Source organism: Nomascus leucogenys, chromosome 12 (assembly GCF_006542625.1).
Source record: "Nomascus leucogenys isolate Asia chromosome 12, Asia_NLE_v1, whole genome shotgun sequence".
In the NCBI taxonomy this organism is placed as follows: Eukaryota; Metazoa; Chordata; class Mammalia; order Primates; family Hylobatidae; genus Nomascus; species Nomascus leucogenys.
The window spans coordinates 47,108,488-47,123,318 of record NC_044392.1 but is presented as its reverse complement, the minus strand read 5'-3'; the positions used below and the strand labels follow the sequence as shown (position 1 = coordinate 47,123,318).

At 44.0% G+C, this 14,831-nt stretch overlaps 1 protein-coding gene across 2 annotated transcripts in view; it reads right to left on the bottom strand.

Moving 5' to 3' along the window:
• The window catches only part of NUP210L (nucleoporin 210 like), a 150,246-nt gene that overhangs the window by 100,877 nt on the left and 34,538 nt on the right, over nt 1-14,831 (bottom strand). For both annotated transcript variants that reach the window (XM_030824444.1, XM_030824445.1), the window contains exon 12: nt 14,233-14,388. In XM_030824444.1, coding sequence (XP_030680304.1) covers nt 14,233-14,388 — 156 coding nt within the window. The remainder of the gene's footprint in view (nt 1-14,232; nt 14,389-14,831) is intronic.

The window sequence follows — 14,831 nt, the reverse complement described above, 5'->3', positions numbered from 1 at the left end:
AAGAATCAAAAATCAGGTGAGCAATCACAGTACCTGGTTTTAACATCCTATCAAGGAAAGAGCCACTGATGGGGGAAGAAAAGAGTCTAGAATTGCCAACATCACCTCTCTTCCTTTCCCAGGCAGTGGCAGCGGCCACATGGTGCAGAGAGAGAATCTGTGCACCTGGGGAGTGCAGTGATTGTGGGACTTTGCATTCCACAATCACTGCACTCCCCCAGGTGCACAGATTTGGAACTCAGTGCTGCCTACCACAGTGGAAAGCAACACAGGGCAGAATTCAGTCAGTGCCTGTGGAAGGAGCATTTAGACCAGCGCTAGCCAAAGGGAAATTACCCATCCCAGTGGTCTGAACCTGAGTTCCAGCTAGCCCCGACACTGTGGGCTAAAGCACTCTGGGGTCCTAAATAAACTCGAAAGGCTGTCTAGGCCACAAAGACTGCAATTCCTGGGCAAGTTCTGGTGCTGTGCTGGGCTTGAAGCCAGTGGACCTGGGATGCATATGACCTAGTGAGACACCTGCTGGGGTGGCCAAGAGAGTGCTTGTACCACTCCTCCCCACACCCCAGGTAGCACAGCTCATAACTCTGGGAGAGTTACTCCTTCTTCTGACTTGAGTAGAGGAGAGGGGAGAGTAAAAAGGACTTTGTTTTGCAACTCAGATAATAGCTCAGCCACAGTAGAGCATCAGGCAGAGTCACAACGCCCCCATTTCAGACACTAACTCCCTGAAAACATTTCTATACACACCCTGGGGCAGAAGGGAACCTGCTGTCTTGAAAGGAAGGACACTTACCTGGCAGGATTCATCACTTGCTGATTAAAGAGCCCTTGGGCCTTGGCCGGGTGCAGTGGCTCACGCACGTAATCCCAGCACTTTGGGAGGCTGAGGTGGACGAACTACCTGAGGTCAGGAGTTCAAAACCAGCCTGGCCAACATGGAGAAACTCTGTCTCTACTAAACATACAAAAATTAGCTGGGCGTGGTGGCGGGCGCCTGTAATCCCAGCTATCAGGAGGCTGAGGCATGAGAATCGCTTGAACACGGGAGGTGGAGGTTGCAGTGAGCTGAGATCATGCCACTGCACTCCAGCCTAGGCAACAGAGCAAAAATCCGTTAAAAAAAAAAAAAGAGCCCTTGGGCCTTGAATAAACATTTGGTGGTTGCCAGTATTTGATGTAGGCCTTAGGTGACACTCAGTGCCATGCTGGCTTCAGGTGTGACCCAGTACATTCCCAGCTGTGATGACCATGAGCAGAGACTTCTTCTGCTTAAGAAAAGGAAATGGAAAAGTAAAGGGGACTTTGTCTTACAGCTTGGGTACCAGCTCAGCCATAGTGAGGTAGAGCACCAAGTGGGCTTCAGGGGTCCCCAGTTTCAGGCCTTGGCTCCTGGATGGCATTTTTGGACCTGCCCTAGGCCAGAGGGGAGCCCACTTCACTGAAGGGAGAGACCCAGGCCTGGCAGCATTCACAAGCTGACTGAAGAGCCTTTGGACCTTTAATGAACATTGGTAGTAGCTAGTCAGTATTTGCCATGGGTCTGGGGCAGTGGTGACCACAAGAAGAGACTCCTTCAGTTTGAATAAAGCAGTCAAGAATGAGAAGGGGGCCAGGTGCGGTGGCTTACGCCTGTAATCCCAACACTTTGGGAGGCCCAGATGGGTGGATCACTTGAAGCCAGGTGTTCGAGACCAGCCTGGCCAATATGGGGAAACCCCATCTCTACTAAAAATACAAAAATTACCCGGGTGTGGTGGTGCATGCCTGTACTCCCAGCTACTCGGAAGGCTGAGGCAGGGGAATCGCTCGAACCCAGGAGGCGGAGGTTGCAGTGAGCTGAGATCATGCCACTGCTCTCCAGCCTGGGTGACAGAGTGAGATCCCATTCCAGAAAAATAAATAAATAAATAAAAAGATTGAGAAGGGCTTTGTCTTGCAGCTTGGGTGCCACCTTAGTCGCAGTAGAATAGAGCACCAGGTAGATTTCTAAGGTTCCTGACTCCAGGCCCTGGCTCCTGAATAGAATTCCTGAACCTGCTCTGGGCTGGTGAGGAGCTTCCCATCCTGAAACGAAGGCCACAAGCCTGGCTGAATTTGCTACCCACTAACTGTACAGTCCTTGGGCCTTGAGTGAACACTGGCAGTAACCAGGCAGTGGTCACTGAAGGACTTGGGCAGGACCCAGTGCTATGCTAGCTTTGGGTCTGACCCAGTGCAGTCCTAGTGGTGGTGGCCACAGAGGGGCTTGTGTAACCCCACCCCCAGCTCCAGACAGCTTAGCGTGGAGAGAGAGAGACTCTTGTTTGTTTGGGAAAAGAAAGAGAAGGAACAAGAGTCTGCCTGGTAATCCAGGGAATTCTCCTCGGATCTTACCTAAGACCACCAAAGCAGTACCTCTACAAGTCTGCAAGAGTCACAGCTTTACTGGGCTTGGGGTGCCGCCCAATGCAGATATGTACTGCAGTGACCAAAGACTTAGATCACAGCACTCAATTCTCTTTGAATACTTGGAAAGCCTTCCCAAGAAGGATGGGTACAAACAAGCACATTGTTCAAAGACTACAATTAATACCTAACTTTTCAATGCCCAGACATCAATGAACATACACAAAGATGAAGACCGTACAGGAAAACATGGCCTAAATAAGGCACCAGTGACCAATCCTGGAGTGAGAGAGCTATATGACCTTACAGACAAAGAGTTCAAAACAGCTGTTTTGCAGAAGTTCAATGAAATTTAAGAGAAGGATTTCAGAATCCTATCAGACAAATATAACAAAGATATTGAAATAATTTGAAAAAGCAGAAATACTGGAGCTGAAAAATTCAATTAATTTACTAAAGAAATCCCAGCACTTTGGGAGGCCAAGGCAGGCAGATCACGAGATCAGGAGATGGAGACCATCCTGGCTAACATGGTGAAACCCTATCTCTACTAAAAATACAAAAATTAGCTGGGCGTGTTGGCGGGCGCCTGTAGTCCCAGCTACTTGGGAGGCTGAGGCAGGAGAATGGCGTGAACCTGGGAAGCGGAGCTTGCAGCAAGCCGAGATTGCACCACTGCACTCCAGCGTGGGCAACAGAGTGAGACTCCATCTCAAAAACAAAAAAAATACTAAAGAATGCATCAGTCTCTCAACAGCAGAACTGATGAGGCAAAAGAAAGAATCAGTGAGCTTGAGGACAGGTTATTTGAAAATACAGTCATGGGCCAAGTGCAGTGGCTCACACCTGTAATCCCAGCACTTTGGGAGGCCGAGGTGGGTGGATTACTTGAGGCCAGGAGTTTGAGACCAGCCTGGCCAACATAGTGAAAGCCTGTCTCTACTAAAAATAGAAAGAATAAGCTGGGCATGGTGGGGCATGCTATAATCCCAGCTACTTGGGAGGCTGAGGCATGAAAATCACTTGAACCTAGGAGGTGGAGGTTGCAGTGAGCAAAGATCATGCCACTGCACTCCAGCCTGGGTGGCAGAGTGAGATGTGGCCTCAAAAAAATAGAAAAGAAAGAAAATACAGTTAGCAGAGACTAAAGAAAAAATAATAGAAAAGAATGAAGATCTAGAAAATGGCCACAAAATGGCAAATCTAAGAGCTACTGGCCTTAAAGAGGAGGTAAAGAGAGAGATTTAAACTACTGATACCTTGAGGAGAAAGACTAAAAGAAGAACCTATAAAAAGGAATAACTACAACAACTATTCAAGACATAGACAGTATAAGATACAAATAGAAACAACACAAAGTTAAAAAGCAGGGGAATGAAATTAAGTGTAGAAGTTTTTGTTTTTGTTTTTGTTTTGAGATGGAGTCTTGCTCTGTCACTCAGGCTGGAGTGCAGTGGCGTAATCTCAGCTCACTGCAACCTCCACCTCCTAGGTTCAAGCAATTCTCCTGCCTCAGCCTCATACGTAGCTGGGATCACAGGCATGCACCACTACACCCAGCTAATTTTTGTATTTTTAGTAGAGACAGGGTTTCACCATGTTGGCCAGGCTGGTCTCGAACTCCTGACCTTAGGTGATCTAAGGTCATCCACCCACCTCGGCATCCCAAAGTGCTGGGATTACAGGCATGAGCCACTGCAACCAGCCTAGAGTTTTGATTAGTTTTCTCTTTGCTAATCTGTTAGGTTGTTTATGCAATCAGTGTTAAGATGTCATCAGTTTAAAATAATGAGTTATAAGATCTTATTTGCAAGTGTCATGGTAACCTGACAAAAATAAAACACACGAAATTAAAACATACCACCGGAGAAAATCACCTTCACAAAAAGGAAGGCAGGAAGAAAGGACAGAAGAAAGAGAAGACCACAAAACAACTAGAAAACAAATTAAAAATGGCAGGAGTAAGTTCTTATTTATCAATAATAACATTGAATGTAAATGGACTAAACTCTCCAATCAAAAAAGATAGAGTGACTGAATAGATTTTTTAAAAAAAGGCTGAGCGCAGTGGCTCATGCCTATAATCCCAGCAGTTTGGGAGGCCAAGGCGGGCAGATCACCTGAGATTGGTAGTTCGAGACCAGCCTGACCAACATGGAGAAACCCTGTCTCTACTAAAAATACAAAATTAGCTGGGTGTGGTAGCACATGCCTGTAATCCCAGCTACTCGGGAGGTTGAGGCAGGAGAATTGCTTGAACCTGGGAGGCAGAGGTTGCGGTGAGCTGAGATCACGCCATTGCACTCCAGCCTGGGCAACAAGAGTGAAACTCCATCTCAAAAACAAAAACAAAAACAAAAACCCAACGATCTGTTGCCTACAAGAAACACACTTCACCTATAAAGACACACGTAGACTGAAAATAAAGAGATGGAAAAAATTCCATGCCAGTGGAAACCAAAAAAAGAGCAAGAATAGCTATGCTTATATCAGACAAAATAGATTTCAGGACAAACTACAAAAAGAGAAAAAGAAGGCCATTATGTAATGATAAAGGGGTCAACTCAGCAAGAGGATATAACAATTATAAATATATATACACCCAATACCGAAGGACCCAGATGTATAAGGCAAATATTATTAGAGCTTAAGAGAGCTATAGACCTCACTACATTAATAGCTGGAGACTTCAACACCCTACTTTCAGCATTGAACAGATTATCCAGACAGATAATCAACAAAGAAACATCAAACTTAGTCTACAATGTAGACCAAAAGGATCTAATAGATATTTACAGAACTTTTCATTCAATGGCTGCAGAATACACATTCATCTCCTCAGCAAGAATGAGTATTCTTGATCATATTCAAGAATAGACTATGTTAGGCCCAAAACAATTCTTCAAAAATTCAAAAAAATTGAAACTATGTCAAATATCCTTTCTGACTACAGTGGACTAAAACTAGAAATCAGTAACAGGAGGAATTTTGGAAACTATACAAACACATTGAAATTAAACAACTTGCTCCTGAATGACCAGCATATCAATGAAGAAATTAAGAAGGAGATATTAAAATTTCTTGAAAAAAATGAAAATGAAAACACAACATAACAAAACCTATGAGATACAGTGAAAGCAGTACTAAGAGGAAAGTTTATAGTAACGAATGCCTACATCAAAAAAATAGAGGCCGGGCGTGGTGGCTCACACCTGTAATCCCTGCACTTTGGGAGGCTGAGGCAGGTGGATCACCTGAGGTCAGGAGTTTCAGACCAGCCTGGCCAACATGATGAAGCCCCATCTCTAACAAAAATACAAAAAATTAGCAGGGCATGGAAGCATGCACCTGTAATCCCAGCTACTCAGGATGCTGAGGCAGGAGAATCACTTGAACCTGGGAGGCACAGGTTGCAGTGAGCTGAGATCATGCCACTGCACTCCAGCCTGGGAAACAAGAGCAAAACTCTGTCTCAAAAAAAAAGTAGAAAAACTTGAAAAAAAAACCCAATGTTGTATTTTTTTTTGACGGAGTCTTGCTCTGTTGCTAGGCCAGAGTGGTGTGGTGCGATCTCAGCTCACTGCAACCTCTGCCTGCTGGGTTCAAGCAATTCTCCTGCCTCAGCCTCCTGAGTAGCTGGGATTACAGGGTCATGCAACCATGCCTGGCTAATTTTTGTATTTTTAGTAGAGACAAGGTTTCACTGTGTTGGTCAGGATGGTCTCAATCTCTTGACCTTGTGATCCGCCTGCCTTGGCCTCCCAAAGTGCTGGGATTACAGGTGTGAGCCACCTCTCCTGGCTGAAGTATCTTAAAGAACTGGAAAAGTTGGCTGGACACGGTGGTTCATGCCTGCAATCCCAATACTTTTGGAGGCTGAGGCAGGTGGATTGCTTGAGCCCAACAGTTCAAGACCAGCCTGAACAACATGGTGAAACCTTGTCTCTACACAAAACACAAAAATTAGCTGGTGTGGTGGTGTTCACCTGTATTCCCAGCTACTTGGGAGGCTGAGGCAGGAAGATCACTTGGGCCTGGGAGGTAGTGGCTTCAGTGAGCTGTGATCTCACCACTGTACTCCAGCCTGGGCAACAGAGCAAGACCTTGCCTGAAAAAAAAGAAAAACAAAACTACAAAAGCAAGAGCCAACCAAAGCCAAAATTAGTAGAAGAAATAATAAAGATCAGAGCAGAAATAAATGAAATTTAAAAAAATACAAAAGATCAACAAAATGAAGAGTTGTTTTTTTGAAAAGATAAACAAAATCGACAAACCTTTAGCCAGACTTAAAAAAAAAAAAAGAGAGAGAGATGACCCAAGTAAGTAAATAAGTAAAATCTGGCTGGGCGTGGTGGCTCATGCCTGTAATCCCACCACTTTGGGAGGCCGAGGCCGGGAGATCACCTGAGGTCAGGAGTTTGAGACGAGCCTGGCCAACATGGTGAAACCCCATCTCTACTAAAAATAGAAAAATTAGCCAGGTGTGGTGGCAGGCGCCTATAGTCCCAGCTACTCGGGAGGCTGAGGCATGAGAATCACTTGAACCCAGGAGGCAGAGGTTGCAGTGAGCCCAGATCGCACCACTGCACTCCAGCCTGGGCGATAGAGTGAGACTCAGTCTCAAAAACTAGATAAATAAATAAAATAAATAAATAATAAAAGTAAAATCTGAGATGAAAAAGAAGATATTACAACCAATACCACAGAAATTCAAAGGATCATTAGGGGCTACTATGAGCAATTATATGCCAATAAATTGGAAAACCTAGAAGAAATGGATAAATTCCTAGACATATACAACCTACCAAGATTGAACTATGAAGAAATCCAAAGCCTGAAAAGACTAATAACAAGTAATGAGATCGAAGCTGCAATAAAAGTCTCCCAGCAAAACAAAGCCCAGGACTTGATGGATTCATGGCTAAATTTTACCAAACATTTAAAAAAGAACTAATTCTAATCCTACTCAAAGTATTTTGAAAAATAGAGAAGCGAATACATCCAAACTCATTCTATGTGGCCAGTATTACCCTGATACAAAAACCAGACAAAGACACATCAAAAAAAAAAAAAAAACTACTGGCCAATATCCCTGATGAACATGATGGAAAAACTCTTGACAAAATATTAGCAAACCAAATTCAACAGCACTTTTTTTTGTTTTGTTTCGTTTTTTCAGACGGAGTCTCACTCTGTTGCCCAGGCTGGAGTGCAATGGCGCTATCTCGGCTCACTGCAACCTCTGCCTCCCAGGTTTAAGCAATGCTCCTGCCTCAACCTCCCGAGTAGCTGGGACTACAGGTGTGTACCACCATGCCCGACTAATTTTTTTTATTTTTAGTAGAGAAGGGGTTTCACCATGTTGGCCAGGATGGTCTCGATCTCTTGACCTTGTGATCTGCCTGCCTTGGCCTCTCAAAATGCTGGGATTACAGGCTTGAGCCACTGCGCCTGGCCTCAACAACACATTTTTTTAAAAAATCATTAATGGCCAGACACAGTTGCTCACTCCTGTAATCCTAACACTTTGAGAGGCTGAGGTGGGAGGATTGCTTGAGCCCCAGAGGCCAAGGCTGCAGTGAGCCATGTTCCTGCCACTGCATTCAAGCCTGGGTGACAGAGCAAGAACTTGTCTCTAAAAATAATTGCTAAAATAACTAAAATAGTATAACTCGAATGTTTGTAACACAAAGAAAGGATAAATTCTTGAGGTGATGTGATGGATACTCCGTTTACCCTGATGTGACTATTATGCATTGTATGGCCATATCAAAATATCTCATGTATCCCATAAATATATACACCTACCATGTACACCTAAAGATTAAAAATTACAGCACTTTGGGAGGCCAAGGCAGGAAGATCGCTTGAGCCCAGGAGTTCAAGTCCAGCCTGGGCAATATAGGGAGACCCTGTCTCTAAAAAAAGTTTAAAAATTAGCTGAGCATGGTGGTATACATCTGTAGTCCCAGCTACTTGAAAAGCTCAGGTGGGAGGATCAGATGAGACCAGGAGGTGGAGGTTGCAGTGAGCTGAGGTTGCATCACTGCACTCCAGCATGGGCAACAGAGTGAGACCCTGTCTGGAAAAAAAAATGAGCAGTGGCTCATGGCTATAATCCCAGCACTTTGGGAGGACAAAGCAGGTGGATCACCTGAGGTCAGGAGTTTGAGGCAAGCCTGGCCAACATGGTGATACCCTGTTTCTATTAAAAATACAAAAATTAGCTGGGCATGGTGGTGCATGCCTGTAGTCTCAGCTACTTGGGGGGCTGGGGCAGGAGGATTGCTTGAGCCCAGGAGATGGAGGTTGTAATGAGCTGAGAGTGTACCACTGCACTCCAGCCTGGGTGATGGGAGAGAAGCCGTGTCTTAAAAAAAATTATATATATATATTTTTTTATATGAAAAAAATTAAAACTGTTAAGAAAAAGAAATCATTCCTTAAATATTTACATACACATGAACGTATATAAACACATTATATATATGTTATTTACTATTATACATAATGTAATGGTCCAGGTCTCTTTTATATACGCGCACACACACATATGCACACCCACAAGGTGCTAAACATGTCACTCTACATTTTTAAATTTATTGATCTCTTTTTTTTTTTTTTTTTTTTTTGAGACGGAGTCTCGCTCTGTCGCCCAGGCTGGAGTGCAGTGGCGCAATCTCGGCTCACTGCAAGCTCCGCCTCCCAGGTTCACGCCATTCTCCTGCCTCAGCCTCTCTGAGTAGCTGGGACTACAGGCGCCCGCCACCACGCCCGGCTAATTTTTTGTATTTTTTTCTTTTTTTTTAGTAGAGACGGAGTTTCACCGTGGTCTCGATCTTCTGACCTCGTGATCCGCCCGCCTCGGCCTCCCAAAGTGCTGGGATTACAAGCGTGAGCCACCTTGCCCGGCCAATTTATTGATCTCTTTAAAGCATCTAACTCCATACAGGAGGGGTCTGGCAAACTACGGCCTGTATACAACCTGTTTTTGTACAATAAGCTAAGAACAGTTTTTACATTTTTAAAAGGTTGTAAAATAAAACAATAACAACCACAAAAAAGAATATGAGATAGTGACTATATGTGGCCTGTAAAGACTAATGTATTAGGCCGGGCGTGGTGGCTCACGCCTGTAATCCCAGCATTTTGGGAGGCCGAGGCGGGCAGATCACAATGTCAGGAGTTCGAGACCAGCCTGGCCAATATGGTGAAACCCCGTCTCTACTAAAAATACAAAAATCAGCCAGGCGTGGTGGCACGTGCCTGTAATCCCAGCTACTCAGGAGGCTGAAGCAGGAGAATCGCTTGAACCTGAGAGGTGGAGGTTGCAGTGAGCTGAGATCTCACCATTGCACTCCAGTCTGGACAACAGAGCAAGACTCCGTCAAAAAAAAAAAAAAAAAAAAAGCTGGGTGCGGTGGCTCACGCCTGTAATCCCAGCACTTTGGGAGGCCGAGGCAGGCAGATCACAAGGTCAGGAGATCAAGACCATCCTGGCTAACATGGTGAAACCCCATCTCTACTAAAAATACAAAAAAATTAGCCGGGCATGGTGGCGGGTGCCTGCAGTCTCAGCTACTCAGGAAGCTGAGGCAGGAGAATGGTGTGAACCCGGGAGGTGGAGCTTGCAGTGGGCCAAGAAGGCACCACTGAACCCGGGAGGTGGAGCTTGCAGTGTGCCAAGATGGTGCCACTGCACTCCAGCCTGGGCGATAGAGACTCTATCTCAAAAAAAAAAAAAAAAAAAAAGACTAATGTATTTACTATTTGGACCTTTATAGAAAAAGTTTGCTAACCTTTGACTTAGAGCACTTCCTCTTTCTTGATATCTTTTAAAAATTTCTTTTGGCCGGGTGTGGTGGCTCATGCCTATAATCCCAGCACTTTGGGAGGCCAAGGCAGGAGGATCCCTTGAGTCCAGGAATTTGAGACCAGCCTGGGCAATATAGCGAGAACTCATCGCTACAAAAACAAAAATAAAAAATTAGACCGGGTGTGGTGGCTCATACCTGTAATCCCAGCACCTTGGGAGACCGAGGCGGGCAGATCACCTGAGTTCAGAAGTTCAAGACTAGCCTGGCTAACGTGGTGAAACCCCGTCTCTACTAAAAATACAAAAATTAGCTGGGCGTGGTAGTGGGCATCTGTAATCCCAACTACTCGGGAGGCTGAGGCAGGAGAATTGCTTGAACTCGAGAGGTGGAGGTTGCAATGAGCCAAGATCACACCACTGCACTCCAGCCTGGGCAACAGAGTAAGACTCCGTCTCAAAAAAAAAAAAAAATTTACCAGGCGTAGTGGTACACCCTTGTAGTCCCAGCTACTTGGAAGGCTGAGGTGGAAGGATTGCTTGAGGTCAAGGCTGGAGTAGGCCACGATCGTGCCACTGCATTGAGCCTGGGCAACAGAAACCCCATCTCAAAAATTAATAAATAAAGTATCTTTTATTTTGTCATTTTTGCCACTTTCTGTGTTTCTTCTGCTAGTTCCTCTTCCTCTGCTTATGTTTGTTAAAGTGACATTTACATTACACAGGATCCATATGTTCTTCCTGGGAAACCTTATCCAGTCCCAAAGCTTCAGTGACTAACCATATGCAAACTCTCCAGCCCTAATCTTTCAGTTGGACTTCAGACTCCTATTTCCAATTAAAAACATCCACTTAGATTCTCCATAGGTGAATTACGCTAAATGTATCCAAAACTAAATTCATCATCTTTTCCATTTTTTTGTATTTTCTTTTCTTTTTTTAAAGACAGGGTCTCACTCTTGCCTAAGCTAGAGTGCAGAGGCATGATCATAGTTCACCACAACCTCAAACTCCTGGCCTCAAGCGATCCTCCTGCCTCAGTAGCTAGGACTACAGGCACGTGCCACTACGCTTGGTTAATTTTTTTTTTAAGAGATGGGGGGGACTTGCTTTGTTGTCCAGGCTGGTCTCGAACTCCTGGCCTCAAGCCATCCTCCTGCCTTGGCCACCCAAAGGTGTTGGGATTACAGGTGTGAGCCACCACTCCCAGCCTCTTGTATTTTCTATCCACCCCGCTGGCAAAGTGAGAAACCTCCACACCATCTCTGTGGCTTTAAATGTTTAACGCTTCCCTGCTCAATCAAATCTGATTGAGTTTACCTGTTAAAAAAGATTCTCATTTTTTACATGTTCTGCTTTTCTCAATACCATCTAGTTCAAGCTTAACTGAAGTTTTTGCCTTCACCTTCTCCCTTCAATCCATTCTAATCTACTAGTCTATAACACCAGCAAGTATCTTTTGTTTTTTTAGTATGATGGCTGTTATTGTCTGATTATAAAAATAATTAGATATCTTTCAGAACAGCGACCTTACCATACCATTGACCCGTTAAAAGCCTGTATTGGTTCCCCACTGTCTACAGCAAGGATTGGCAAAGCTTTCTGTAAAGAGCTAGATAGTAAACATTTTAGACTTACTGAGGCTACACGGTCTCCGTGGTAACTACTAACTCAGCAGTTGTGGCTTGAAAGCAGCTACAGACAATATGTAAATGAATGGGAGTAGCTGTGTTCTGATAAAAGTTTATTTACCAAATAAGGAAGCACTCTAAATTTGACCCTTGGGCCTTACTTTTATTCCATCCCCCAAAAGTCTTATTCAAGTTCCCACCTCTTTCACAATAGTCTCTGATAGTCCCATACACAAGGATTTCTCTTTTACAAACTAATAGCACTTACTGTACAATTCAAGTAGTTCTCAGTCATACAGTGCTTTAAATATCTCACATATCATTTTCTTAAAATGTTATTTAACTTTTTTCATGTCAATATATCTTCCTAGTTATACTTTAAATACTTTAAGATAGAGATCATGTGTTATGTATCTCTGGATATCCAATAGTACCTACGAGATAATAAATGTTCACTGAGTGATGGCAAACTATTAAGTCCTATAGAGGACAGCAACATATATTAAAAATGGGGCGCGGTAGCTCATGCCTGTAATCCCACCACTTTGGAAGGCCAGGGTGGGCGGATCACTTGAGGTCAGGAGTTCGAGATCAGCCTGGCCATAATGGTGAAACCCCGTCTCTACTGAAAATACAAAAAATTAGGCCGGGTGCAGTGGCTCATGCCTGTAATCCCAGCACTTTGGGAGGCCAAGGCGGGTGGATCACGAGGTCAGGAGATAGAGACCAGCCTGGCTAGCATGGTGAAACGCCATCTCTACTAAAAATACAAAAAATTGGCCGGGCATGGTGGCACGTGCCTGTAGTCCCAGCTACTCGGGAGGCTGAGGCAGGAGAATGGGGTGAACCTGGGAGGCAGAGCTTGCAGTGAGCCAAGATCGCACCACTGCACTCCAGCCTTGGCGACAGAGCGAGACTCCATCTCAAAAAAAAAAAAAAAAAAAAAATTAGTTAGGTGTGTTGGCGGGTGCCTGTAGTCCCAGCTGCTCAGGAGGCTGAGTCAGGAGAATTGCTTGAACCTGAAAGGCAGAGGTTACAATGAGCTGAGATCACACCACTGCACTCCAGCCTGGGCAACAGAGTGAGACTCCATCTCAGGGAAAAAAAAAAAAAATGGGGCTGGGTACAGTGGCTCACACCTGTAATCCTTGCACTTTGGAAGGCCAAGACAGGAGGATCACTTGAGGCCGGGAGTTTGGGACCAGCCTGGGCAACACAGTGAGACCCTGTCTCTACAAAAATAATAAATTAACTGTGTGGGGTGGTGCATATCTGTAGTCCTAGCTACTTGGGAGGCCAAGGTGGGAGGACTGCTTGAGTCTAGGAGTTTGAGGCTGCAGTGAGCTGTGATCACGCCATTGCCCTCCAGTCTGGGCAACAGAGCAAGACTCAGTCTCAAAAAAAGAAAAAATGAAGGAGAAAAATAGGAAAATGGTTACATAATATACTAAAAAAGAGTTTTCAATCTTTTAGTAACAGATTGACAAACCAAAATATGACACTAGAGATAAAGCTACTATAAAGGCCATTTAAAAATCATACGTATAACTATAACAAAAAAGTTAACGTTAATTAAATATTAAGTATATGCTAAGCACTGGAGTAAACACTATCTCATTTAATCCTGACAACAAAGACTATACTTTCAGTGATCACTTCTATAGTTCATTATAAGGGAAGTTTCTCTGAACTTGTAGAGCACTGTAACAAATGCTCAAAATGTTACCTATTACTGTTTTCAGTTTTACATGTTTTTATAATTAGTATAATAAATACAGAATGCATTTCATCATTTTTTTCCTCAATTTTTCCAGTTAAAAACATTTTTCAATAATTCTGATAATAATCTTTGAGGTGGATACTAACATCATCCTATGAGGAAACAAACATAGATGTTAAATAAGTGACTATTAAGTGAAGCAAGATTCAACCTAGTTATAGAAATATTTTTAAAATATGTATTTCTGGCTGGATGCAGTGGCTCACGCCTGTAATCCCAGCACTTTGGGAGGCCAAGGCAGGCAGATCACCTGAGGTCAGGAGTTTGACACCAGCCTGACCAACATGGAGAAACCCCACCTCTACTAGAAATACAAAAATTAGCCATATGTGGTAGTGGGCACCTGTAATCCCAGCTACTCAGGAGGCTGAGGCAGGAGAATTACTTGAATCCGGGAGGCAGAGGTTGCAGTGAGTGAGCTGAGATCTTGCCACTGCACTGCAGCCTGGGAAACAGAGCAACATTCTGTCTCCAAAAAAAAAAAAAAAAAGTATTTCTAGACTGAATGTGAGTAATATTTTTAAATAGCCATGTTGGGCTCTTTTTTTAAAGTGTGTTAATTACTTAAATTTAGACAGTAGTGTTGTAGGGGTAATAAGAATATTTGGAGAGTCATTTACCTTAATTTCTCCATATCGAAAGGGATTTTGTACATCTCGGGCCAAAACAGTACTATTCCCCCTGACCTGACCTGCAGTCACCACTCCTTTCGTGGTTACTATGACCACTGTTTCATTAGAAGAAGTCCAGGTAAAGTTGCCACTGCCACCCTCTACCTGTGAAAACGCACATTACATTTAATTACAATCAGAAGAAAATAAAATTTAAGTGAAAATGTAAAACTTGACTGGTAAAATAAAGTTTACAAAATAATAACATAATATAATAAATTATTTTTGAACACATTAGAAACTGTGACACTAGGCCGGGCGTAATGCCTCACACCTGTAATCCCAGCACTTTGGAAGGCCAAGGTGGGTGGATCACCTGACGTCAGGAGTTCGAGACCAGCCTGGTCAAAATGGTGAAACCCTGTCTCTACTAAAAATACAAAATTAGCCGGGAGTGGTGGCACGCGCCTGTAATCCCAGCTACTCCGGAGGCTGAGGCAGGAGAATCGCTTCAACCTGGGAGACAGAGGTTGCAGTGAGCCGAGATCGCGCCATTATACTCCAGCCCGGGCAACAAGAGCAAAACTCCGTCTCAAAAAAAAAAAAAA